The following is a 25446-nucleotide window of genomic DNA, read 5'->3' as shown; positions in this document are numbered from 1 at the left end:
TTGTTTCAATTTACTGAGTAATCTATTCAGCCATTTTACTACTAAATTTGGTCAAATTAATTAAAAACGTTTTTGAACCTCAGGAACCTGTGGAAGATGATGGAGAATTTGTATATTGCCTTCCTCAGAAAAATCCTGAAGTCCTTTATAATCCATATGATCTTCAGGTGGTCTCTGCCCACAGAGCACGACACTGCAAAGAGTTTTGGATTATTACTGCTTCATTTGTCTCAAAGGTAATATACAATGGATGTTTTCAGCTTTCAGAGTCATCGTGGAAAAATATTACCCAATTTAGAATTTAACTGAGTAAATTTATCTTTGTGTGTTTTAGACAAACCTGGTCACTTGAGGAACAGTTTATGTTTAAGAGCTTTCTTGGGAGAAAGTTATTTAATGTGACTTTTTTTTTCTGTAGAGATTTAGGTTTAAGGATTCAATTTTAAGAATTTTTTTACCTCTCAAATACTTTATTAATATTTAGTGTAATTTTTTTGAGAAAGAAATGGAAAACAGGCATTTGCTAGCATAGTAGAAACTGTAATAATAAGAGTTTTCTCAGATTTATCAGAAACTTCATTGGCAGATGTAGAAAACGCCCTTTTATACTCTTAATAGCAATTTGACACTTATCGCAAGTTATAATTACATAGTTACGTGTTTTGATCATTTGTTTAATGTCTGTCTACCTTCCTCTGCCCTCCCAGCCTCCCAGCTAAACTCTAAGTATGCGTGGGCAGGACCTCATCTGAATGAAGTATGTGCAGATATGGAAATATTTCTAATATGCATTAGCAACTGAAAATGGAAGGAACAACTTCTGTATAAACAAAAATATGCACATAAATACATATGTGCTGATATAGGCATACTTTTATTTATGGAATAAATTTAAGAAAATCTTAATATTTGGATGGGGGAGAGGGACCTTTGAGAAGAGAGAATTCATGGTGAAGGGCCTGTGGGTTTTGAATGTCAAAATGGGGTGTCTGGGGTAGTGGGATTATTAGCCGCTTTGGAACTACTACACTGCTATAGTTAAATTTCAGTTCCTAAATATTACTTTTATGGAAAACGTGAAAATTATGAGGCTCATAAAATGAATAGCTATTTGTGAAAAGTATCTCAGGGTGAGGAAGAAGTTTCTCTTATCCACTTTCTATTAGAGCACAAGAAAGAGCGTTCAAAAATGGCAAGTATAGAAGCAGTGTGTGAAGGGAAATCAAGTTTGGGTGTAGGTGAAGTGGTGGAGGTCAGATAGGGAAAAAGCTTAATTATAAAGGCAAGTAGTTATGAGCCAAATACAGGCTTTCTTAATTTCTTGAAAATAGCACATATTTTTTTAAAGAAATAAAGTCATGTTTTTGTGCTTCATATTTGCAGGTTATTAACATAGATGGTGAAGAAGAAATAGAACTTGTACCTACTTTGGAATGGCTATTAGAAAGAAGATATTACTATTTATTACAGCAATTCAAGATATTTTCTAATTTTCGGTGAGATGAATGAAAATAAAACCAATTATTTGTAATATGATCCTGTTGAAATAGTAATTGCCTGGATGACATCTGAGTTCCACTACAGTAATGCCATATTTATGGGGAAATATAGAGGAAAAGGGGTATTCCATAAAAATTTTTTAGATAAAAGAAGTTTACCCATTTAGTATTAAAAATCTTAATTTTAATCTTTTTGGATAAATATTGTAAGAAAAAGATATTTTATAGTCAAGCAAACTTAAATTGACTATAATGACTTTAATTTACCTTTTGTTTTTCATGCATTTATTCATTAAATTAATATTTATTGAAGTATGCTAAGAACCAGGCATTATTCTAGATGCTGGGGATACTGTACTGAACAAACCACACAAGTGTCCTGCTCTTAAAGAACTTAGATTATAGTGGGTGAGAGACGATAACAAAATACATAAATATGTGAAATGTCAGGTAGAGATGAAATGTTATGAAGGAAAATGAAACAGAGAATTAGCGAGCTGGGGCAGCTCGTTGATTCAAGTTCATCATTTAAAGTTATCTGGTTCTAAGTTACATTACATTACATCAGATCAGGATTCCTGAGACTCTTTGGTTCTTCACAAAGTAGTCCAAGACTGTTGTTTTTTTACTGTTTGTATCTAGTTCCATAAATTTTGTTTCCTCTCTAATGTCTGTCTTTTCTTGTGGTCTGCTACTATCTTCTGGGGACCAGGAAAAGAGATAAATAATATTTTAAATTATTACATTTATTATGGTAAACAGTTGAAATGACTACGAACCTAGGGAACTTTTCTATAAGAGAAGTGAATGGATCTTTTGGCAGAGAAGTTATTCACTTACTGAACAAATCGTTACTGTGTACCTCTTCTGTTCCACTGTTATGGGCACTGGAAATACAACTGTGTAAAAAATATACAGGGTCTCTGTTCCTGTAGAACTTATATTCTAATGGAGAGAGATAGATAAGAAGTAAATAAGATAATTTCAGATAGTGAAAGGGCCAGAAAGATAATAAAACAGAGATGTGTATATGTGTTGCCACTTTAGTTAGGATGCCAGAGATGTGGTATTTAAGCAGAGACCTAAATGATGAAAAGGACACATCCATGTAGAGTCTTCTAGATAGAGAATATAGCAAGTTCAAAAAATTTTTTTTGAGAGAAAATACTTCTAGATAGAGAATATAGCAAGTTCAAAAATTTTTGAGGCAGGAACAAGTTTTGTGTCTATTAAGGTAGAAATGGTGTGACTGAAGAATTGAGGAGGTTGGTAGGAAATAAAGCTGGTTCTGTTATTGTCTGGAACCCAAGTCACATGCACTGTAGATCAAGAATACATATATTTGCATCTCTATAAATTAGGCTGTAGCAGTGACACTAGATGTTTTTGATTTGGGATCATCAGCTTATGATATTATCCAAAATATTATTTTCTATATTTATTTAAACTCTGTCAATGTTGGACTTTCACTGTTATCCTTGCCTTGTAATAAATCCTCAGGGTTGCTTCTGCTCTAAATAATTTGCATTGATTAAAATTTTGAAACCTAACTGGGACAAGAATTATCTTTTTATATGACATTTGGCATCAGTAAGTCCACAGTCAAAATGATTCATTTTCTTTATTCATGTTAAAAAATATGTTAAATTTTAGTCAGGTTAAAACTTGTAGATTTTTTTATTTTTAAATTTTATTTTTAATATAGTTTATGAAGTTTTTTAAATCACTACTATTGTAACAAGTAACATTTCAAGTAGGAAAATAAGATAAATATGAAGTTTTAGTGTCTTAAGCTGGCAATGCCACATATATAGTGCAGGGATGACTTGAGCATCATTATTAGCTTTTACCTCATGAGACTTTTTGGAGTATTAGTTTCTGTGGCCTGGTGCACTCATTACTCCATCACTGGGTTCCCCTGTGATTCATCTGGGTTTCTCGGGGTCTTCTAGAGTCCTGAGGTACCATGACTCTATGACTTTGGACTAAAATGAGATAGGCATTTATTTGGAATGCCCCTGTGGAACCTGATTTAGGATGAAGTTACTAGATTTGTCTGAGGCATTTCTGATTTCTAAGGCCGCAAGAATGCCTGTTTGAGTAACATCATGGGTTTCTGTTTGAACTGCTTGGATGGCTCCAGGCCTCCTTTGGTCTTCTTTGATTCAAAATCAGCCAGTGACATCACTAAGACTGACTGCTTGGTTGGTTTACTGGGCAGTCTTTTCCCCACCATTTTCCCTTCCCAGCCAGCTCTTACCGGCTACATAAGGAATCTCACTTTGGCAAACAAGTATCACATGTCAGTATTTATTTAAGAGTGATTGTTTTTGTCAAGATGGGAAAGACACTGAGGGAGAGATTATGATACAGCACTAGACTAGTCCCACAAGTGCGTAAAGTAGGTGGCGATACTCACTTAGAGAGTCGAGGGAGATTTCCAGAAACAAACTTCATGCGTGGAAGTTAAGGACGATGGGTAGTCATCAGGGAAGCTTTTCAATTTCTTCTCACATAGGTCCTTTGAGTTTTTAAAATTACAAATGCATCTTTTTAGAAAACATAGGTATTAAATAATATCAAAATGACATATGTTATCTTAATATTTTACTTACAACTATGCAATGATTTCTTATTGACATATGTTTTCATTATCACTGAAAATTGAATCTTGACTCTTCTTGAAATATGAATTTCTTTTAAAAATAGTAAGCCAATAAATGTATAATGGAAAAGAATATATTTTTATAGTTTTAATCTTTATTGGAATGTTGCAACTAAATTATATCTCTGTGAGAATTGTAGTGACTTTTATTTACGTTTGCTTTTTGCTCTATATTCTGTTGATAGTTTGGGAGAAAAGTGATATGGTTTATTATTTGCTTTAGGTAACTCAAGATGAATGAAACATATTCTAGAGAATTTTCTAGTATTACTAAGTGTTTACTAAATTTATTCCATGTAAATACATGTTTATGAATATAGAATGTAAGAACTGTTTTTCCTTTCAGAATTAATAAATCATTTGTTACTTGGAAATTGAATGTTAAAAGAATCAAGACAGAGAAGAGCAGGTAAGTCTTGATATGCAATATATTTATAAAAATTTCAAGAGGAAGCCCTATTTTATATATGTAATATGGAAGTAGGTATAAATTAGTTTTCACTCAGCAATTAGAAAGTCACATTTCATAGGCTTTATAATTAAATTTAACCCATCTTATTTTTTTAAAGACTATTAATATTATATGTGTTAAATATAATGTTATATATTATTATATATACAAATATAATAAATACATTATATTTCCCAGTGTACCATTCTGTGGTGTGAAGAAATCATAGTGCTATGAAGGACCAATGATAAGTTCCCTTGGTCACTTGATCTAACTTTTGGCTTCCAAAAAGAGCAGTGATTAAGTCATACAAGTTAGATGACAGTTAATTCTATTTTGTAGGATCTCCAGCAGTCAAGTTTTGTTGTTGTTAGTGAACTTTTTACTTTGAGATAATTGTGATTGAAATGCATTTGTAAGAAATGGTACAGAGAGATTCCATATACCCTTTACCCAGTTTCCCCCACTGGTAGCATCTTGCAAACCTATAGTACAATATGGTAACTGGGACAGTGACATTGCTGTAATCAACATACAGAACGTTTTTTCACCACAGGACCCCTCACGTTACCCTTTTGTATCCAGACTCACTTCCTTCCCACTCCCACTCTCTCCGTAACTTGTGGCAAGCACTAATCTGTTGTCCATATCTATAATTTTGTCTTTTCAAGAATGTTATATAAATGGAATCATACAGTGTATAACCTTTGGGATTGACTCTTTTTACTTAGCATTACTCTCTGGAGATTCCTCCAAGTTGTCACATATATCAGTAGTTCCATTTTTTTTTGCTGAGTAGCAGTCCATGATGTGAATGTCCTACAGTTTGTTTAACCATTTACCTGTTGAAGTACACCTGAGTGTTTTCTATTTTTGTTTATTACAGATAAAGCTGCTATAAACATTCACATAGAGGTTTTTGTGTGCACATAAGTTTTCATTTCTCTGGGCTAAATGCCCAGGAGTGCAGTTGCTGGGTCATTATGATAATTGCTTGTTTAGTAATTTTTAAGAAACTACCAAAGTATTCCAGAATGATTGTGACATTTTTCATTCCCACCTGCAATGTATGAGTGATTCAGTTTCTCCACATACATGCCGCCATTTGGAGTTGTCACGATTTTTGGTTTTAGACATTCTGGTAGGTGTGTAGTAATATCTCATTGTGGCTTTAATTTGCATTTCCCTTATGACTAATAACGTTGAATATCTTTTCATGTGCTTGTTTGCCATCTGTAAAAATTCTTTGCTGAAGTGTCTCTTCATGTCTCCTGTACATTTTCTAATTGGATTGTTTGTCTTTGTACTTCTGAATTTTAGGAGTTCTTTTTATATTCTAGATGTGAGTCCTTTGTCAGGTACATGGTTTATAAATATTTTCTCCCAGTCTTTGGCTTTTCTCTTTTTAATTCAAGAATATCTGTTTAGCATCTACTACATGCTAGGCATTAGGCATTAGCATTAGTTAATTGCTCCTTGAAACTAAAAAGTAACTTTTGGGCTCACTGCTTTCCTGACCTGGGTAGGCTCTAATGTGGAGACCTGGGCTTTCACTCGACTCCCCCACTTATTAAAGTTATGCCCTTTGCTGCAAGGGAGGCTGGAGCAAGCGATGGGGACGAGGGGTTGGAAGAAAGGGGGACTACTGCTGGCCATTAGTTTCTTGTAGACAGCATGTAGCTAGGTCATGTTTTAAAATCCACCTGCTGATCTCTGTCTTGTAATTGGTCTATTTATACCATTTACACCGGAGCTTAAGTTAGTCATTTTATTTTTTGGTTTCTGTTTGTTCTCTCTGCTTTTTGTCTTTCTTCTTCTTCCTGCCATCCTGTGGGTACTTAAACATTTTTTAGAATTCCATTTGGATTTATGTATAGTATTTTTGACTGTATCTCTTGTGTAGCTTTTTAGTGGTTGCTGTTGGTCTAACATAATATATACACAACTTATGCAGTCTATGGGTGTTGTCATTTTATCAGTTTGAGTGAATTGTAGAAACCTTGCCTTTATGTCCCTTTCCCCTTCTCCATTTATAGTATAATTACCTTAAATGTTTCCTCAACATACATTTGGCACTATATCAGACAGTGTTTTTCACTTCCATCATCAAACATAATTTATAAAACTCAAGCGAAGAATACATTTTTAAAAATGTATTCAATTTGGTTTATCATGTTCTTTCTTCCTTTTTGATGTCCCAGGGTTCCTTCTTTTATTGTTTTGTTGTTTAATTTCTTTTAGAGAACTTCCTTTAGCCATTCTTTTAGGGTAAGTCTGCTGGCAACAAGTTCTATTTGGAAATGTCTTGATTTCACCTTCATTGAAGTGTTTGAAAAATGTGCACCACTTTCTTCTGGCCTCCATGGTCATTCCAGTTGTTTTTCTCCTATAGACGTTTTTCTCTTGCAGCTTTCAAGAATTTTTCTTTAGTCTTTAGTGTTCAGAAGTTTGACTTTGATGTGTCCTGGTGTGAATTTCTTTGTCTTTTCTGTTTTAGGTTACCCTGGCTTCTTGAATCTCTCTGTTTGCGTATCTTCTGACAAATTTGGTAAATTTTCATCCATATTTATTTAAGTGTTTTTTCAGTCCTTCCCTCTTTCTCCTCTCCTTCTAGGACTGTAGACACAAGTGCAAGACCTTTTTTAGATTCCCACTGGTCCCTGAGGTTCTGTTCATTTTTCTTAGTCTATTTTTTCTCTGTTGTTCAGATTGGACCATTTCTATTGTTCTGTCTTCCAGTTCACTGGTTTGTGTCTCTGTTTCTGCCATTCTGCTGTTGAGCCCATCCATTGAGTTTTTTATTTCAGTTATTATATTTTTCAGCTCTAAAATTTCCATTTAGTTCTTCTTTATGTCTTCTATTTCCTTGTTTTACTTTCTGTTTCTTTGCTTATTACCACCCAGTGAAGATGAAAGTCCCAGCTCCCTACGCAGCTTTCTCTGAAAACCCTCCAGGGGGCACTCGGTGTGCCTCGTTAGGTCTTGCCAAGGGTGGAACTCTAGGCTCTCCACATGGCCTTTTTTCCCCCTATGATATTTGGCTGGAGTAGAATGGTTATTATTTAAAAGTTTTTTGTCTCACTAGGTTGCCTCTTTCCTGGTCCTTTATCTAGACAGCAGGGTTTTTTGTCTGCACTTGTTGACATTTTCAGGTTGCTGGTTTCTTCATCTCCAAGTCTGGGATATGTAAGGCAAAAGAAAACCTAGGGAACTTACCACCATGTCATTCCTAGCCAGTTCGACTTCTCTTCTCTACCTTTCAGTGTCCTCTTATGTTTGCTTTGTTTATATAATATCCAGAGTTTTTAGGTCTACTTAGTGGGAAGAATAGTGAAAAGTACGTTTACTCCATTTTCCTAGAAGGCAGGACCTGAGTTTTAATAGACATCTGTGATATGTTTTCTAATACCAACCAGTTCTATCTTCTGTGTGAGTAAATGTTTGGAGAATGTATTTAAAATTTCTCTATTAAGGATAGAATGGAAATTTGTTGGTGAGTTCCTCATAACACCTATACTCAGTCATCAACTGATGCATTATTTTTTTCTTGTCAGATCTTGCCATTACGGCTCCAAATTTTTTCATGCTTTCAAGCCTATAATTATTTTTATAATGCATTCTCCCTAGTTTCTTCATATCTGTGTTAAAATATGCAAAAAAATGGAATACATTTTTTTAAAAGGAAAAAAGAAAGCTTTAAGCAATGTTGAGTAATGTGCATTCATCACTACCTGAATTTGGTCATTCTCTTATTAGTAAATACAAAGATTGGGTTTGTTTTTGTGACGTTTTACTTTCTGAGATGTGCCACCTGTCTTTAGTATGATCTCACTTCCTCCCTGTGCTAGATACTTAGAGTAATGTCGATGAACAAATTCTACCTCAGGAGTAGTTCCATGTTATGTGAAGCCTAGTAATTTGAAACCTTCTTTAAGATAAATAACACAAAGCTTTGAAAGAGGCAGTGAAAATAAAGGGCCAATGAAGCTTCACTAGCTTTGTAGTATAGAAAGCTTTCCCCCTGTAAAATGGAAGACAGAAAAAGCTAATTTCTGATCATCATATTTTTTTGTATGTTGTGAGTTTGACAACCTGTAAAAATCAGCTGCTGCACCAGGGCTTAAGGAAGGGCGGAAGCCCCCTTTTCTCTTTGCACGCTGTTGCACAGGGAAGTTTGCTGTTTCTGATACAGTTTTCAAGGAGCCTTATCTCTTCCTCTTTTCTCCTCCAGTTCTGTCCTTCTGTTCTTTCCAGTGTTGTCAGCAGTGATTTGTCTCACCTTTGTGACCATGATCAGACCAGCAGAAAGGGGAGAGAGAAGAAAAAGGCCCGTCTTCTCTATTTTAGGATATAGGTGATTGGAGAATTTAAAAAACATTTTCCAAATGGTTCCTAACCTAGTTAATGTTTTTTCCTGTAATTGGAGAAAAGTAAATTGAGAAAATTGATTTAAATTTAAGAAATAGGGGAAATATAATTCCTTTTGTATATCACTGCCTATTATTTCAAAATTATTAGAACTCAGTGGCATAACAGAATAACATCATCACTTCTTTTTCCCTCCTGTTTTGTCCTTACCCAACACACCCAGTACCAAAACGTTGCTTTCAACATAGTCAGTCAAACAAATGCTTACTAATCTTTGTCGATGTCATTTAAAATGTGGTACATATAATGCATATTAACTATAGGCATATGAAACAAATTATACTAGTTATCTCTAGATTTATTCATTTTGAATGAGAGGTAAGTTTGTGGAAATTTTTTAACTTTCAGGTCATTTTTGTACCGCCATCTTTTTTGGGCTGATGAATTATTTCAAGGCTGTTTGCTTTATATAAAGGGACTTTGTGAAGATGCAGTTAACCTCAAAAAAGGTGATGACCACGAAGATAATCCATCTGCTATATGCCTTGTAAAGGTAGGGAGACATTTACTACTATAAGCTGATATTGGTATATAGAAACTAGGAAGAACAAATGGAGTTTTGAATCAAAGGAATACAGATTTCCAGATCTATAAGTAAACCATCCCTATGGACGACTAATATTCTATAATACCTGCAAAGAACGTTATTCCCTTGGGTAGTCAATTTTAATAGTTAGCAACATTCCTTATAAATAATTTCTTTCTTACACTTACCCTAAGTTAGGAGGCCGTTTCTTTATTTTCAAAACTCTAAATATGCAATATTATTTATAAATAATCAATTATTTCTAATACATGGTTGATAGTTACCAGCTATTCTTCCCTCAGTATTGCATGTCAAGAAATTGTCATAAGTTGCAACTCAGAGGTTTTGGTTAAATTTATGAATTCTTCTGTTCCACAATTAAGAAACGATGACTTTCTTAATGAATAATTTAATTTATATAGAATAGTTCTTTTAAAGAAGCTAAGTATGTAGAACTATAAATTTTAAGTGTCTAATACACAATTGAACAGGATTCCAGCAGCTTTTACTTCACTTACCCACCGTGTGCTGGAGATACTGGAAAGTAAAGTTGATAGTCGTCTAGATTTAGAGAAGGAATAAAAGGTTTGGACAAGTTACAAATTTGACAATCAGCTCAAAAATTAGTTGTTTTGACTGTACACATGTAATAAGATTAATACTTGTAAATCAACAGCTTATTTTTAGAATTATGTGTAGTGACTGATACATACTAGGTGCTCAATAAATAGTCTTTGATGGCGTGAATAAATAAAAGAACTAATAAGTGAAGAAAGATGAATTAACCACTATAGATGAAGTATATTTTGTATAGTTATACTGAGAATATTAATGATTCAAAAGGATTAAATTCAAGTTAAGTAGGAGAGTATTTTTGATATGGTTTTAATGTAGAAGGAAATCTATATTAGATTGTTTTATGGGTGGCTGAGTGACAGAATTTATCACTTAACTTAATGATGGGCCATAACGCAAAGGAGACTTTAGAATCTCTCTGAAGTCTATGCCTAAAATGCTAATGGATGGTAATGCTAAGAGTGGCAGAGAAGGGGTGTTAGGACTCTTTCCTGGAGACCTTAGGCCATATCAGCTTTCCCCCAGAACCAAGAGGAAGGGAACAAACCTTTCCAGACAATATGTAAATATTTCTTAATTACCTGTTATATGCAAAGTGCTGTGCAAAGGAGATGGGTACAAAGTAAAAAATGAAGCATTGCTATTTTCAATCTACTTACAATTTATTGGAAGAGATTATTCTTTACATATAAAAATAATAACTAATTCTAGAGGTAGTCCCTCAGTTTTGCTAATCATTCTAGCTAACCAATTAGCAGAATATAAGGCAAGGGATGTTTACTGGCATATAATACTTGTAAAACAGCTGTGCCACAGAAATTCAGAGGACACAGAGATGAGTCTTCTTTGGAGTTAAAATTCGGGCATGTTTGATGAAAGAAGGACATTATAAGCTAGGCCATGCTGGATTTGAATAGCAGGGAGGAGGGGATAGGGCAGTTAAGTAAGGAACATGAATGTGAGTAAACATTCAGTATGTGTTTGATTTGAAAGTTAGCTTGGGTCTTGATGTTGGGCCGAGAATAAGAGTAAGGGAAAAGTGGGAGCTGAACCTGCCCTTAGGGCAGGGGCACTCCTAGTGGGGGTTGTTGTGAGGACAGTTTGCAGGAATAGGAGGTTCCAAGACTGTGGTGAAGCCAGGGTCAAATGGAGGGAGAAAAGAGATACGTAGCAAGGAGGACTGAGCCTGGGGTCAGAAATCAGAAGGTGGCCAACTGCATTAGGGCTGGGGGCCTATGCGTAGCTGGGGATGCAGACGCCAATGAGGATTGATGATGAGGAGATAAGGAGAATGGAGCAAGGTTATGAATGCATATGATGGGATTGTTCAGAAGTTAATGCCATGAAGGGAGTTCATGAGTGTGCCAGTGTACTCTGCTGGGATGAAAGCACACCTTCAAAGGGCTGGAATGTGTAGAACTAGAAGGGAAAGAACATATGTGGATCATTTTATCCAAACCTTCACTTTCAAATGACAAACTAAGTCCTCGAGAGATTGTAACTTATGCAAAGCCACAGAATAAGCTCAAAAGTTTGGATTTTTGATTATATTTCCCATTCAAGAATGATTGTGTTTTTGAGGGCAGTATTTTGAGTGCTTAATAAAAACATAAATTTTTGTGTTTCATCCCTTTTCGGGAAGGGGGCATTGAGTGGTGCTAGTAATCTACATTTTTAACGGGTCCCTCAGGTGATTCTTATGCAGAGTAAACTTTGAGAACTATTCTTAAAGAACAACTACTGAAAGTTTCTGAACATATCTTAGGAAAATTAATGTGTTGTTGGTTGTGGGAAAAATTGAAAGTGAGGAGACGCATACTTAGTATAGTACTGGAGTAATAAGGACTTCAATTAGGATGTTGGCAGTGAGATCAGAAAGGAAGGGAGATTTTGAGACATAATTTTATTGTAAAAATCAGGACCTAGTAAACAGATATGGGACCAGGAAAGGGAGAACACAAAGAATTAATCCAAAATTTTAAGGCTAAAGCAGAACTTTTCAATCTTTTTTTTTAATTTTTGGAAGCGTACATTTGTAAAGTATTATAGTATAACTAGGGATATAGATGTCTGCATGTTTATTGATAAAAATATATTTTGGCAAGAGAATTAACATCATGTAGGAAAAATAAGAAAATACTGAAAGGAGGAAGAATGACGGGATATACATGAATGGATGAAACATTTTGTTTCTGTATTACCAGATGGAAGTTCAATAGCATAGATGATGGAAGTTTCTCCATGCTGGATTCCAGATAAATTCAGAATAAAATTTGCTTTATATTGGTTATTTAATTTTAGCCTCTTCATCCTGCATTTAGTGTTCATGTTTTTAAGTTTTACAAACAATTGAGACTTCAAAGGCAAAAGCAATTCCTGGAATTGGTGGTTCCCCTGGGTTCATAGATATTCAAAAATACATCAACTCTTGAATTTTTCTGCTTTGGCTTAATCTTTGTTATAATTAAAATAATAATTATTTTTCTGTCTTTTATCAAGATTTGGTTGATTTAATATGGGTGTTTGAATTTGAAGAATGTGTGTGGCATATAACATATAAAGCATAATGTATACCAAAGGAAGTATAAAGTATGACCCTCTTTATGACATGAAAAGATGATGAAAATATTTTATATCTTTTATTTTGTAAATGAACTTTGACTTTCCAACACTCAACATTTACTGTCATTTAATTAGTTGGATAGGTCTCGAACATATTCTCTAGATGAATTTTGTGAAGAACAGTTACAGCAAGCTACGCAGGCCTTGAAACAACTTGAGAATATCAGGGATAAAGCTATTTCAGAAGTGCAAAGTACAATTTTAAAGGTAATTCTTTAATTATATCTTCTCTATTAGTTTTTATGTACTAACTCGAGCAATTTCTCCAAATTGCATCCCTGGAAAAAGTGTTGGAAATGGGCAGGTAGAGGGACAAATGTAATTTATTAGCCAACCAACTAGTGCTATGCATTTACTAGGTACAAGAGGTTTTCCAGGTGCTGTGTAGAATGCAAATATATATGTTCAGATCTTCCTCAACTTACGATGGGGTTAAGTCCTAGTAAACCCATCAAGTTGAAAACATTGTTAAGTCAAAAATGCTTTTAATGCGCCTCATGTACCAAACATCCTAGCTTAGCCTAGTATACCTTAAAGGGCTCAGAACACTTACATTAGCCTACAGTTGGGCAAAATCATCTAACACAAAGCCTATTTTAGAATAAGGTGTTGAAAATCTCATGTAATTTATTGAATACTGTACTGAAAGTGAAAAACAGAATGATTGTCTGGGTACAGAATGGTCGTAAGCGTATGGGTTGTTCACTCTCGCGATCATGTGGCTGACCAGGCGCTGTGGCTGCCCAGCATCACAAGAAACTATTGTACCGCATATCGCTAGCCTGGGAAAAGATTCAAAATGCGAAGTATGGTTTCTACTGAGTGCATATTGCTTTCGAACCATCATAAAGTTGAAAAATTGTGAGTCAAACCATCATAAGTCGGGGACCATCTGTATATGAGTATATGTGTGTGTGTGTATATATATATAAATGCATATGTATATATATTTACATATATACCTTCAAGATGCTTAAAATCAAACTTGAGCTGACATATAAAGGGAAACATGATTTGTTACAAAGTTCAGTGAGTCCTTTTTTAAAAATAATGCAATGAACAGTTTCCTCAAAACATTTTCACGCGATGTGCTATGACTCACTTCACAGAACTCTTTCCCGTAGCTTCCCTGTGTGGGGAATGACAGTGCGTGAAAGCATAACTCACACATGCAGTTTGATAAGGGGCTGATGCAGTATCCCCTAGTGATGGACTTGCTGCCTCCCTCTGCTGGTTTGGCTGGATCCAGGTGGCTACTGGCGGCTCTCTGGAGGAATGGATGGACTGGGTATTCCTCAAACCATTTTCAAGTATTGTTTCTCTAAATTGAACTTTTGATAAAATACCGGGTAGCAATGACCTCAACGCTTTATTTCTTGACAAGAAGATGAAGTGCAGCTATTTTTATGTTAACAAAATAAAGCTTCTCATTCCCTTATCTTATTCCTCATCGTCTTAACCTCCCTAAGCCCAATCATATGTAGACAGACTCTGGGATAGTTTGCCCAAGGATAGTATAAATCAACAAGGGATTAACAAAATGTAACTTAGGCCACTGAGATAGTAGTAAAATGTTGTTCATAGTCATTCCACTTTATCCCATTCTACATCACTAGGATATGGTCATAAATATTTAAGAGATTTCCATTTAAATCAATTTCAGATAAGAACCTATTAGACCCACTGCCAATCCTGTTGTTGAAATGCACCAAAATTATTCACTCCATGAAAGTATGTAGATTTAATAAAGATGACAAGATCATAAAATTGAGAATGTGTCCAGACAAAAATGATGTAACTTAACATTGGGAATGGAAGTACCAATAAAGCATTGTGTTCTTTTTTTTTTTTTCTGTAAATGTTATCTCTCAAATAGAGGCTCATGCCCTATTTTGACATGGCTCTTTAGCCTACAGACCACTGAGTTGCTGGGTCCCATGCAGCTACATCACTCAGGGAATGTTCCCCCTTTCCCTGTTTCCAGAGTGAGTGTCATTACAAAGCACTGATGTTACCTCTACTATTTTGTTATGACATTTGGTATTTATATACTAAGGACAGTGGTTCTCAAGCTTTAGTGGGCAAAAGAATCACCTAGAAGTCTTGGTAAAACAAGAGATTTCTGTTTTAGTAGGCATGACCTAGGAATTTACATTTCTAACAAGTTCCCAGGTGAAGCTTGATGCTGCCAGTCCTGGAACCACAACTCCAGAATTCCACAGGAGAGTATCGGCAGTTTAAGTGTCCAGACTCAAACTTGATATGTGACTTTAACGTAGTATATAAGACTATATTTATTTCTCACTGCGAATTTCCCTGAGCTCAGTGGAGTCATAGATTTCAGAGAACTTTAGATCTACTTGTTGGAAGTAGACTCACAATTTCAGAAGAGATATGCCTGTTTTAATAAATATGAATCATATTTCAAGTTTAATGGCTATATCCTTTAGGAAGAATTTGAATTTTTAATCATCTGTTCTATCAATTTGACTTGCCAGGAAGACTCAGCATTCATAGAATTTTGGAAATGAATACATGAATTTTTTCCCAGCCTTATTGAGATAAAATTGACATATATCATTGTGTCAGTTTAAGGTGTACAATGTGTTGATTTGATACACTTAGATATTACAAAATGATTACCACCATAGTGTAGCTAATACCTCTATCACATCACATAATTACCATTTCTTTTTTGTGATGAGAACATGTAAAATCTCTCTTGGAAACTTTCAAATATATAATACAGTATTATTAACTATAATCAACAGCCTGTATGTTAGATCCCCAAACTTATTCACTTATAACTGGAAGTTTGTACCCTTACCAACTTCTCCCCGTTTCCTTCAGCCCCCAGCCCCTGGTAACCACCCTTCTACTCTGTTTCTAGAGTTTGGCTTTTTTAGATTCCACATATAAGTGATATTATATTTGTCTTTCTCTGTCTGACTTATTTCACTTAGCAGAATACTTTCAAGGTCCAATCATGTTGTTGCAAATATAAGAATTTCCTTCTTTCTTAAGGCTGAATAATATTCCATTGTGTGTGTGTATATATATATATGTATGTATGTATATACGCCACATCTTCTTTATTCATTTATCCATTGACACATGGGTTGTTTCCATACTTTGGCCATTGTGAATAATGCTGCATGAACACTGGGGTGCAGATATCTCTTTGAGAGCCTGTTTTCATTTCCTTTGTATTTATACCCAGAAGTGGAATTGCTGGATCATATGGTAGTCCTATTTTTAATTTTTTGAGGAATCTCCATACTTTTTTTAATAGTGGCTGCACCAATTTACATTCCCACCAACAGTGCATAAGTGTTCCCTTTGCTCCACATCCTCGCCAACACTTCTCTCTTCTTGTTTTGATGATAACCATTCTAACAGGTGTGAGGTGATACTCATTTTTGTTTTCATTTCCCTGTTGATTAGTGATGTTGAGCACCTTTTCATATATCTGTTGGCCATTTGTTTGTCTTCTTTAGAAAAATGTCTATTCAGTTCCTCTGTCATTTTTTAATTGGATTGTTTAGTTTTTTGCTAGAGTTGTATGAATTCTTCATATGTTTTGGATATTAACCCTTTATCAGATAAATGATTTACAAATTTTTTTCCCATTCAGTAGGTTTCCTTTTCATTTTGTTGGTGGTTTACTTAGCTGTGTAGAAGCTTTTTAGTTTGATGTAGTCCCAATTATTAATTTTTGATTTTGTTGCTTGCGCTTTTGATGTCATCCAAAAAATCACTGCCAAGACCAATGTAAAGGAACTTTTCCCCTAACTTTCTTCTAGAAGTTTTATAATTTCGTGTCTTACATTCAAATCTTTAATCCAATATGAGTTAATTTTTATAAGTGGTGTAAGATAGAGGTCTAATTTCCTTCTGCATATGGTTATCCAGTTTTCCCAACACCATTTATTGAAGAAACCATCCTTTGGCCATTGAGTATTCTTTGCTGTCTTGTCAAATATTAGTCGATGAGTATATACAAGGGTTTATTTTGAGGCTTTCCATTCTGCTCCGCTGGTATATGCATCTATTTTTATACCAGTACCATACTGTTTTGATTAATATAGCTTTGTAGTATAGTTTGAAATCAGAAAGTATGATGCTTCCTGCTTTATTCTTCTTTCTTAGGATTGCTTTGGCCGTTCAGGATCTTTTGTGATTCCATACAAATTTTAGTATTGTTTTTTCTCTTCTGTAAAAAATGCCGTTGGAACTTTGATAGGGATTGTGTTGACTCTATAGATGGCTTTGGGTAGTATGGACATTTTAACAATATTAGTTCTTCTTATTCATGAACATGGGATAGCTTTCCTCTTTTCTGTGTCTTCTTCAATTTCTTTCATCAAAGTTGCAATGTTTAGTTTATAGATCTTTCACCTCCTTGGTTAGATATATTCCTAAGTATTTTATTGTTTTTGATGCTATTGTGAATGGGATTGTTTTCTTTATTTCTTTTTCAGATATTTCATTATTAGTGTATAGAAACACAACTGATTTCTGTGTGTTGATTTTGAATCTGCAACTTTACCAAATTTGTTTATTAGTTCTAACATATTTGATGGAGTATTTAGGATTTTCTCTATATAAGATCATATCATCTGCAAACTGAGACAATTTTACTTCTTCTCATCTGATTTGGATGCCTTTTATTTGCTTTTCTTGCCTAATTGCTTTGGCTGGGCTCCCAGTACTATGTTGAATAGGAGTGATGATGAGAGTGGGCACCCTTGTCTTGTTCTCCATCTTCGAGGAAAAGCTTTCAACCTTTCACCATTGAGTATAATGTTAGCTGTGGGCTTGTTACATATGGCCTTTTATTATGTTGAGGTGTGTTCCTTCTCTACCCAATTTGTTGAGCATTTTTATCTTCAAAGGATGTTGTATTTTATCATATGGTTTTTTTTGCATCTACTGAGATGATTGTATGATTTTTATCTTTCATTCATTTAATGGGGTGTATAACATTTATTGATTTATGTATCTTGAACCACCCTTGCATCCCAGGGATATATCCCACTTGATCATGGTGTATGATCTTTTTAACGTGCTATTGAATTTGGCTTGTTACTATTTTTTTGAGAATTTTTGCATCTATATTCATCAGTGATACTGGTCTGTAGTTTTCTTTCCTTGTAATGTCCTTATCTAGCTTTGGTATCAAAGTAAGGCTGACCTTGTAAAATGAGTTTAGGATGTGCCTGCCTCTTCAAGTCTTTGGAAGAGTTTGAGAAGGATTGGTGTTAATTCTTTAAATCTTTGGTGGAATTCACCAGGGAAACCATCTGGTCCTGGGATTTTCTTTGTTGGGAGGGTTTTGATTGAATCTTATTACTTGGTTTTGGTTCTTCCTGATTCAGATTTGGTAGGTGGTATGTTTCTAGTAATTTATCTGTTTATTTCAAGGTTATTTGTTGGTGTATAATTGTTCATAGGAGTCTCTTTTGATTGGAGAATTCAGTCCATTTACATTTAAAGTAATTATTGATAGGTAAGGACTTACTAATACCCTCTTATTGTTTTCTGGCTGTTTTGTAGTTCCCTGTCCCTTTCTTTCTGCCTTCCTTTGTGAACTGATGATTTTCCCTAGTGGTATGCTTTGATTCCCTTCTCTTTGTATTTTGTGAAATCTAGCTTTTTGCTTTGTGGTTACAATGAAGCTTACATAAAGCATCTTCTAGATATCACAGTCTGTTTTACACTGATAACTTTGATCACATGCAAAAAACTCTACCATTTTACTCTCTCTCCCCTTTTATGTTTTTAATGTCATAATTTACTTCTCTATGTATTGTATGTCCATTAACAAATTATTGTAGCTATAGTTCTTTTTAATACTCTTGTCCTTTAACCTTTATGCTAGAGTTATGTGATTAACACCCCACCATATTACATTTTTAGAGTATTCTGAATCTGACTATATGCTTACCTTTATCAGTAATGTATATTTTCATATGTTTTTATTTTACTAACTAGTATGTTTCTGTTTCAGCCTGAAGAACACCTTTCAGCATTTATGTAAGGCAGGTCTAGTGGTGATGAATTCCCTCAGCTTTTGTTTGTCTGGGAAAGTTTTCATCACTCTTTCATTTCTGAAAGACAGCTTTGCCATGTAAAGTATTTTTGGTTGGGAATGTTTTTTCAGCTCTTTGAATATATCATCTCACTTTCTCCTGGCCTGTAAAGTTTCTGCTTAGAAATCCACTGATAGACTTATGGGAGTTCCCTTGTAAGTTACAAGCTTTTTTTCTCTTGCTGCCAAGATTTTCTCCTTGTCTTGTTTTGAGTTTTGAGTTTTATTATGTGTCTTGGAGAGGATCTCTGTAAGTTGATTTTGTTTAGTGATCTATGAGCTTCATGAACGTGAATATGCAAATCTCTCCCGAGATTTGGGAAGTTCTCTGCCATTTTCTTTTTTTTTTTTTTTAAAGATTTTTATTATTTCCTTTTTCTCCCCAAAGCCCCCCGGTACATAGTTGTATATTCTTCGTTGTGGGTTCTTCTAGTTGTGGCATGTGGGACGCTGCCTCAGCGTGGTCTGATGAGCAGTGCCATGTCTGCACCCAGGATTCGAACCAACGAAACACTGGGCCGCCTGCAGCGGAGCACACGAACTTAACCACTCGGCCACGGGGCCAGCCCCTCTCTGCCATTTTCTTTAAATAAGCTTTCTGTCCCTTTCTCTCTCTTTTTTCCCTTTGGAACTCCAATAATTTGCAAATTGATTCTTTTGATGGTATCCCATAGATTACATAGGTTTTCTTCCCTCTTTTCTATTCCTTTTCTTATTTCTCTTCTGATTGGATAATTACAATTGATCTGTCTTGTAGCTCACTTATTCTTTCTTCTGCTTGGTGGAGTCTGTTGGTGAAGCTCAAGCTCTCTATTGATTCTTTTTTCAGTCATTGTATTCTTTAGCTCCAAAATTTCTGTTTGGTTCTTTTTTATGTTTTCTGTCTCTTTGCTGAGCATCTCATTTTGTTTGAATTTTTTCTTGATATTCTTAAGTTGTTTGTGTTCTCTTGTAGCTCTCTGAGCATCTTTAGAATAATTATTTTGAATCCTTTGTTGGATAATACCTGGATATCGATTTCTTTGGGGCCAGTGACTGGAGGTTTACTATATTTCTTTGGTGGAGTCATGTTTCCCTGATTTTCATGATACCTGTAGCCTTACACAGGTGTCTGTGCATTTGAAGAAGCAGTCTCCTCTTGTAGACTTCATGGACTGACTATGGTAAGGGAATGCTTACATCTGTGGTTGGGGCATGCTGTGACCCTAGGTCTAGTGGTGCAGGGTGCCAAATGCAAGAGCTGTTGGGGGTCCTTAGTGGTGGCTCCAGATCCAGTGGCTAGGGACCAAGGTGGGCAGTGGTGGTGGCCAGAACTGGTGGTGTGCACATACTTGTCTGTTGGGGCTATCTGCAGGTGCCTACGTACTGGCAAGGGCCAGCTGGAGATACACACATAGTGGTGAGGACCAGGGCAGGCAGCAAAGACCAGGATGACTGAGGGTGCACTGGAATCTGCTGGAACCTGCCTGTCAGCATGTACTACTGGCTGCTGGGTCTCAACACAGGTGCATGGTGGTGGAGGCCCATGATGGGGGTCAGGCTGGGGGCATAAAGGTGTTCAACTGGTGGGGCTAGCTACAGGTGAGCACAGTGGTGCAGGCCAGTGACCAAAGACAGGATCTGATCCAGGCCGGCAAGCATCTGTGGGGGCCCTGGCTGTCATGTGTGCTCTCCCATGACTGCAGAGTCTCCCCCTGAGCATGCACATGCAGTGGAGCTTGGTGATAGGTGTCAGGCCAGTGGCATGCAAGTGCACAGCTGAAGGGGCTAGCCCTGGGCACATACATGATGGTGGGGGTCAACCAGGGAGGTCTAGGCTGGTGTCTTGCATTCGTACAGCCACAGAGGCCTGAGCTGGCTACCAAAGTGGTTCCCAGGCTCTGGCAGGGGCAGTGGATTGGGGAGAGGGAACAGGGAGGGACTTGGGCAGCTGGCATCAGTGAATATGAATACCTGTGAGGCAAATGCTGGTGAAATCTGCTGGTGATCTGCAGCAGCTGTGCTGGCCATTGGTTCCTTCTTCACTGGCAAAAGCTGCTGTGTTTGTCTGTTGAGCAGGACACTGTGAACCATGATCATTCCCGCTGTGTGGCTTCTATTACAGTCCCTGTTTCTTTTTCTTGTTCTAGCCATCTCTGTACATCTCTGCTTTGCTAGTCTGAGGGGTGGGTTGAAATCCAAGTGGGACCTTTGTGCAGTGCCCCAAAGTCTAGGGAAGCTGTTTGCTTCCTCCACTCTTTCTTTCCTGGCAAGGGGAGCTCTTTTTAGTTGGGGACTTCCCTCTTGGTGCTGAGCAGTGCCAGCTGGGGATGGAATGATGCAGACAAATTGAAACTGTCTTCCTTCTCTTTTTGTGTGGCTCTTCTCAGGTTTTTTGTTCCACTGTGTTGCTGAAGTTTCTTAAGTGGACTCTCAAGCTCTCTTAGAGCTGCTTTTGTTCATGGATAGCTATTTAATTGTTGGTCTTTGTCGGGGGACAGAGGCTGGGGTCTCCTGCTCTACCACCTTGGATGAATTTTTTAAACTGTCCTGAAATGTCTGACTACTCTGGCTAAAGTCTAAGCTAGTGGTTCTCAAACAGGCTGCACACTGGAGAGCTTTTCATAAATATTGATATCTGGGACTACCCTAGACCAATTTAATCAGAATTTCTGATGATTGAGTCCAGGCAGCACTATAAAAGCTCCTCAGCTGAATCTAGAGAACAGCTAGGTTGAAAACCATTCTGGGCAATATTACTGCCTTGCTCTGGAAAAATGTAGCACAGGTATAGAACTGATGGAATGGAAACCAAGAGCCACCATCAGTGATGTAAACCTAGAGTCAGAATTGAGATGGGCCTCACCCGTAATGTACCCTGTGATGACAGGGAATAGTTAGCCTATCAAAAGCCAGCATCTCCCTCAGCCTCAGCAATGTTCAATAAAAAGACCAGCATTACCAGGCCTATCACTATATACTTTTGTACTGATACAGTTCTTAAGCTATATAAAATGGTTTTGGTACCAGTGCTAAAAATTTTTATTTTGAATGGATAATAGGCTCTACTTTACAATTTTACCAATTAAAAATCCATGGGTTGGGGCCAGCCCAGTGGTGCAGTGGTTAAGTTCGCACATTCTGCTTTGGGGGCCCAGGGTTCACCGGTTCAGATCCTGGCACATGTTCAGAACATGGCACTGCTTGGCAAGCCATGCTGTGGCAGGCGTCCCACATATAAAGTGGAGGAAGATGGGCACGGATGTTAGCTCAGGGCCATTCTTCCTCAGCAAAAAGAAGAGGATTGGCAGCAGATGTTAGCTCAGGGCTAATCTTCCTCAAAAAAAAAAAAAAAAAAACCAGTTACAAATTATGGAATAAAAATTATTTTTAAAAAATCCATGGGTTATGCACATAACATTTTCAAATCATGTGGCCACTCCTAGGAAAACATAACCTTTCAAAAAAAACATAACCTCTTAATAAAGTTAGTATTCCATTTGTCAGGCCCAGTGTGGTTGTACCCACTCCCACAAGAAGGTAGAAATTACCCTTTTTTAGCCCAGTTTCTTTAAGCAACTGTTGTATCATTCAGGAACTACATCATGTTGATAAACCATTCCTCCAGAGGGTCAGCCAGTATTGGAAAAAAACTTGTCAAACTGGTAAACAGCTGACCTAATTAATTTTAAGAAAAGAAAATACAAATGAATAAAATAAAACATAAAGAGAGGTAACATAAAAAACTAATGCAATTATGTTTTTAAAAATTAGAATACAAGTTGAAAAGGATGACTACCTACCAAGTAGTTAAGTATCAGTAGGGCAAAAAATAAAAAGCATGAACAACCAATAAAAGAACAAAAATTGGAAATGTTTTTAGAATTTTAAAGGTCCATCAGTAATAAAAAAATGTTTATGTGTCTAGAAAGAACCATTTTGAGTAATTTCAGGATTATTTTTAGGAACACAATTTAGAAGTATTTGGTGGTACTAGTAGTACTGATGCCATCCTCTTTTGATCAAAATATGCCATTCTTCAGTAACCTACTAAGTCAGTTATCTTAAGAGATATATTATTTAAAAAATAAAACTCTAACATCAGATTTAATGAACTTAAATTTTTTCTTAATTCTGTATTATGTAGCATATATGTGTTAAAAAATAAGTCTAATTGCTATCCTTGGCATAAGGGAGACAGTGCTGGACTGGGTTTTAGGAAACCTTATATTTAGACTTGACTCTCCCCCATTGGTAACTCTCCATGTATCTGAGGAGGGTCCCTCTATGTAGGAACACGTAGCTATCCATTAGGTGTACTTCCTGTTTGAGTTCCATAAACTTACCTGCTTATAAATGTTTGAGTACCATAAACTTACCTGCTTATAAGTGAGACACCAAACTTCACAAGCTTCAGAACATGAGTTGTTTTCTTTTGTCTGATGTTTAAATACAGTGTAAGCATGAAGTAAAGTTTTAATGAAAATTGTTGATAATATTTAGTTCCAATATGTTATTCAGACTAATAAAAATACTGTAAATTAGAAATGCTGTATTAACATAGGAAATCATCACTTATCTCTTAATTGTTTATTGAATTGTAGGTGGCAGAAAAGAAAGACGTTAAAGAATATTTTGAGTCAAACCTCTCTGAAGATGACACACTACATTTCAAGCTGCCTATATATCGATGTTTACTAGAAACAATTTTGAGATTTCTGATGCTGGTTGACTACATATTTCAGGAACTCATCCGTCAACTAATGAACACTGCAGTCACACTACTTCTGGAATTATTTAATAGTTCTGCTAGAATGCCGTTTTCAGTGGAAAAAAAGAATGAAAACCTCATCAAGTAAATCACACTTTTTTGACTTACAAAAGGAATTTGTAATCATAATGTAATATATTGCCACTCACAGAAGAAATATCCAATAATTTAAGCTAGAATTTGAAAATTCTCCTTGTAGCAAGTTATATGTACTCAATTTTTGCAATTATCTGAACTTATTATCTGGTAATACTTTACTTAATACTGTCCATAACATTTAGGAAAATTTCTCATTTTTTTCCCAAAATTCTGCATAGGTCAGGTTGGCCTATAAAATACAGGAAGACCAGTCAAATTTGAAATTCAGATATTCAACAAATAACTTTTTAATATAAGTATGTCTCAAATATTACCTATACTAAAAATTATTATTAATCTGAAATTCAAATTTAACTGGGTGTTCTGTATTTTTATTTGCTAAGTCTGGCAGTTCTATGCGTAGGTATTCATGTGCTTATTGGCTATTTATATGTCCTCTCTGGGAAAATGTCTATTGAAATCTTTTGTCTATTTTTAAATTGTTGTCTCTTTATTGGTGAATTTTAAGAGTTTAAAAAAAAATATTTTGGATACTAGACCTAACTATTGCCAAATAATAGATTATTTGCAAAAGTTTTCTCCCATTGTGTTGGTCATCTTTTCACTTTCTTGATAATATCCTTTGGAGCACAGAAGTTTTTAATTTTGAAGAAGGCCAGTTTATTTTTTTTCTTTCATTGTGCTTTAGGTGTCGTATCTAAGAAATCATTGTCTAATCCAAGATCATAAAGATTTATACCTATGTTTTCTTCTAAGATTTTACGATTTTAGCTTTTGCATGTAGGTCTTTGATGCATTTTGTGTTAATTTTTGTATGTAGTGTGAGATAGGGGTCCAAATTCATTCTTTTGCATATGGTATAGAAATAGATAGATATGATATAGATATGGTATAGAAATAGATTAGCTAGCTAGATAGGTAGGTAGTTAGGTAGACACATACATCCATACATACATCCATCCATACGTACATATAGAATACAGATATCCAGTTATCCTAGCAGTCTTTGTTGAAAAGACTATTCTTTCTCCATTGAATTTCCTTGGCACCCTAGTTGACAATCAGTTAACCATAGATGTATGAGTTTATTTCTAGAATCTCACTTTCATTCCATTTATCTATATGTCTGTCCTTATGCCAGTACCACACTGTTTTGATTATTGTAGGTTTGTAGTAAGTTTTGAAATTGGAAAATGTGAATCTTCTAATGTTGTTCTTTTTCAACATTGTTTTGGATATTCTGGGTCCCTTATATTTCTATACGATTGTAGAATAAGCTTGCCAATTTCTTCAAAAAAAAAAAAAAGCAGCTGGAATTAAGATAGTGATTGCATTGAATCTGAAGATAAATATGGGGAGTATTTTCATCTTAACAGTGTAAAGTTTTCCAATCCATGAACATGGAGTATCTTTCCATTTAAATAGGTCTTCTTTAATTTCTTTCAACAGCATTTTGTAGTTTTCAGTGTATATGTCTTACACTTCTTTTGTTAAATTTATTCTTAAGTATTTTATTCTTTTTGGTGATATTATAAGTATAATTATTTTTTAAATTTAATTTTTGGATTGTTTGTTGCTAGTGCATTAAAATACAACTGACTTTTGTATATTGATCTTATATCCTGCAACCTTGCTGAACTTGTTTATTAGCTCTAATAGTTTTTTTTAAATTTCTTGGGATTTTCTACATACAAGATCATGTCATCTGCAAATAGAGTTTTACATCTTCCTTTTCAATG

The 25446-nt window shown here is 35.5% G+C and overlaps 1 protein-coding gene across 1 annotated transcript in view; it reads left to right on the top strand.

Moving 5' to 3' along the window:
- Positions 1 to 25446, top strand: part of DNAH14 (dynein axonemal heavy chain 14) — a 417001-nt gene that overhangs the window by 59079 nt on the left and 332476 nt on the right. The window contains exons 6-11 of the mRNA XM_023632738.2: positions 84 to 236; positions 1384 to 1496; positions 4511 to 4573; positions 9392 to 9536; positions 12843 to 12974; positions 23442 to 23692. Coding sequence (XP_023488506.2) covers positions 84 to 236; positions 1384 to 1496; positions 4511 to 4573; positions 9392 to 9536; positions 12843 to 12974; positions 23442 to 23692 — 857 coding nt within the window. The remainder of the gene's footprint in view (positions 1 to 83; positions 237 to 1383; positions 1497 to 4510; positions 4574 to 9391; positions 9537 to 12842; positions 12975 to 23441; positions 23693 to 25446) is intronic.

This window comes from Equus caballus, chromosome 30 (assembly GCF_041296265.1).
Source record: "Equus caballus isolate H_3958 breed thoroughbred chromosome 30, TB-T2T, whole genome shotgun sequence".
NCBI classification, from domain to species: Eukaryota; Metazoa; Chordata; class Mammalia; order Perissodactyla; family Equidae; genus Equus; species Equus caballus.
Note: the sequence above shows the minus strand (reverse complement) of the source record. Positions and strands in the feature narration are given on the sequence as shown.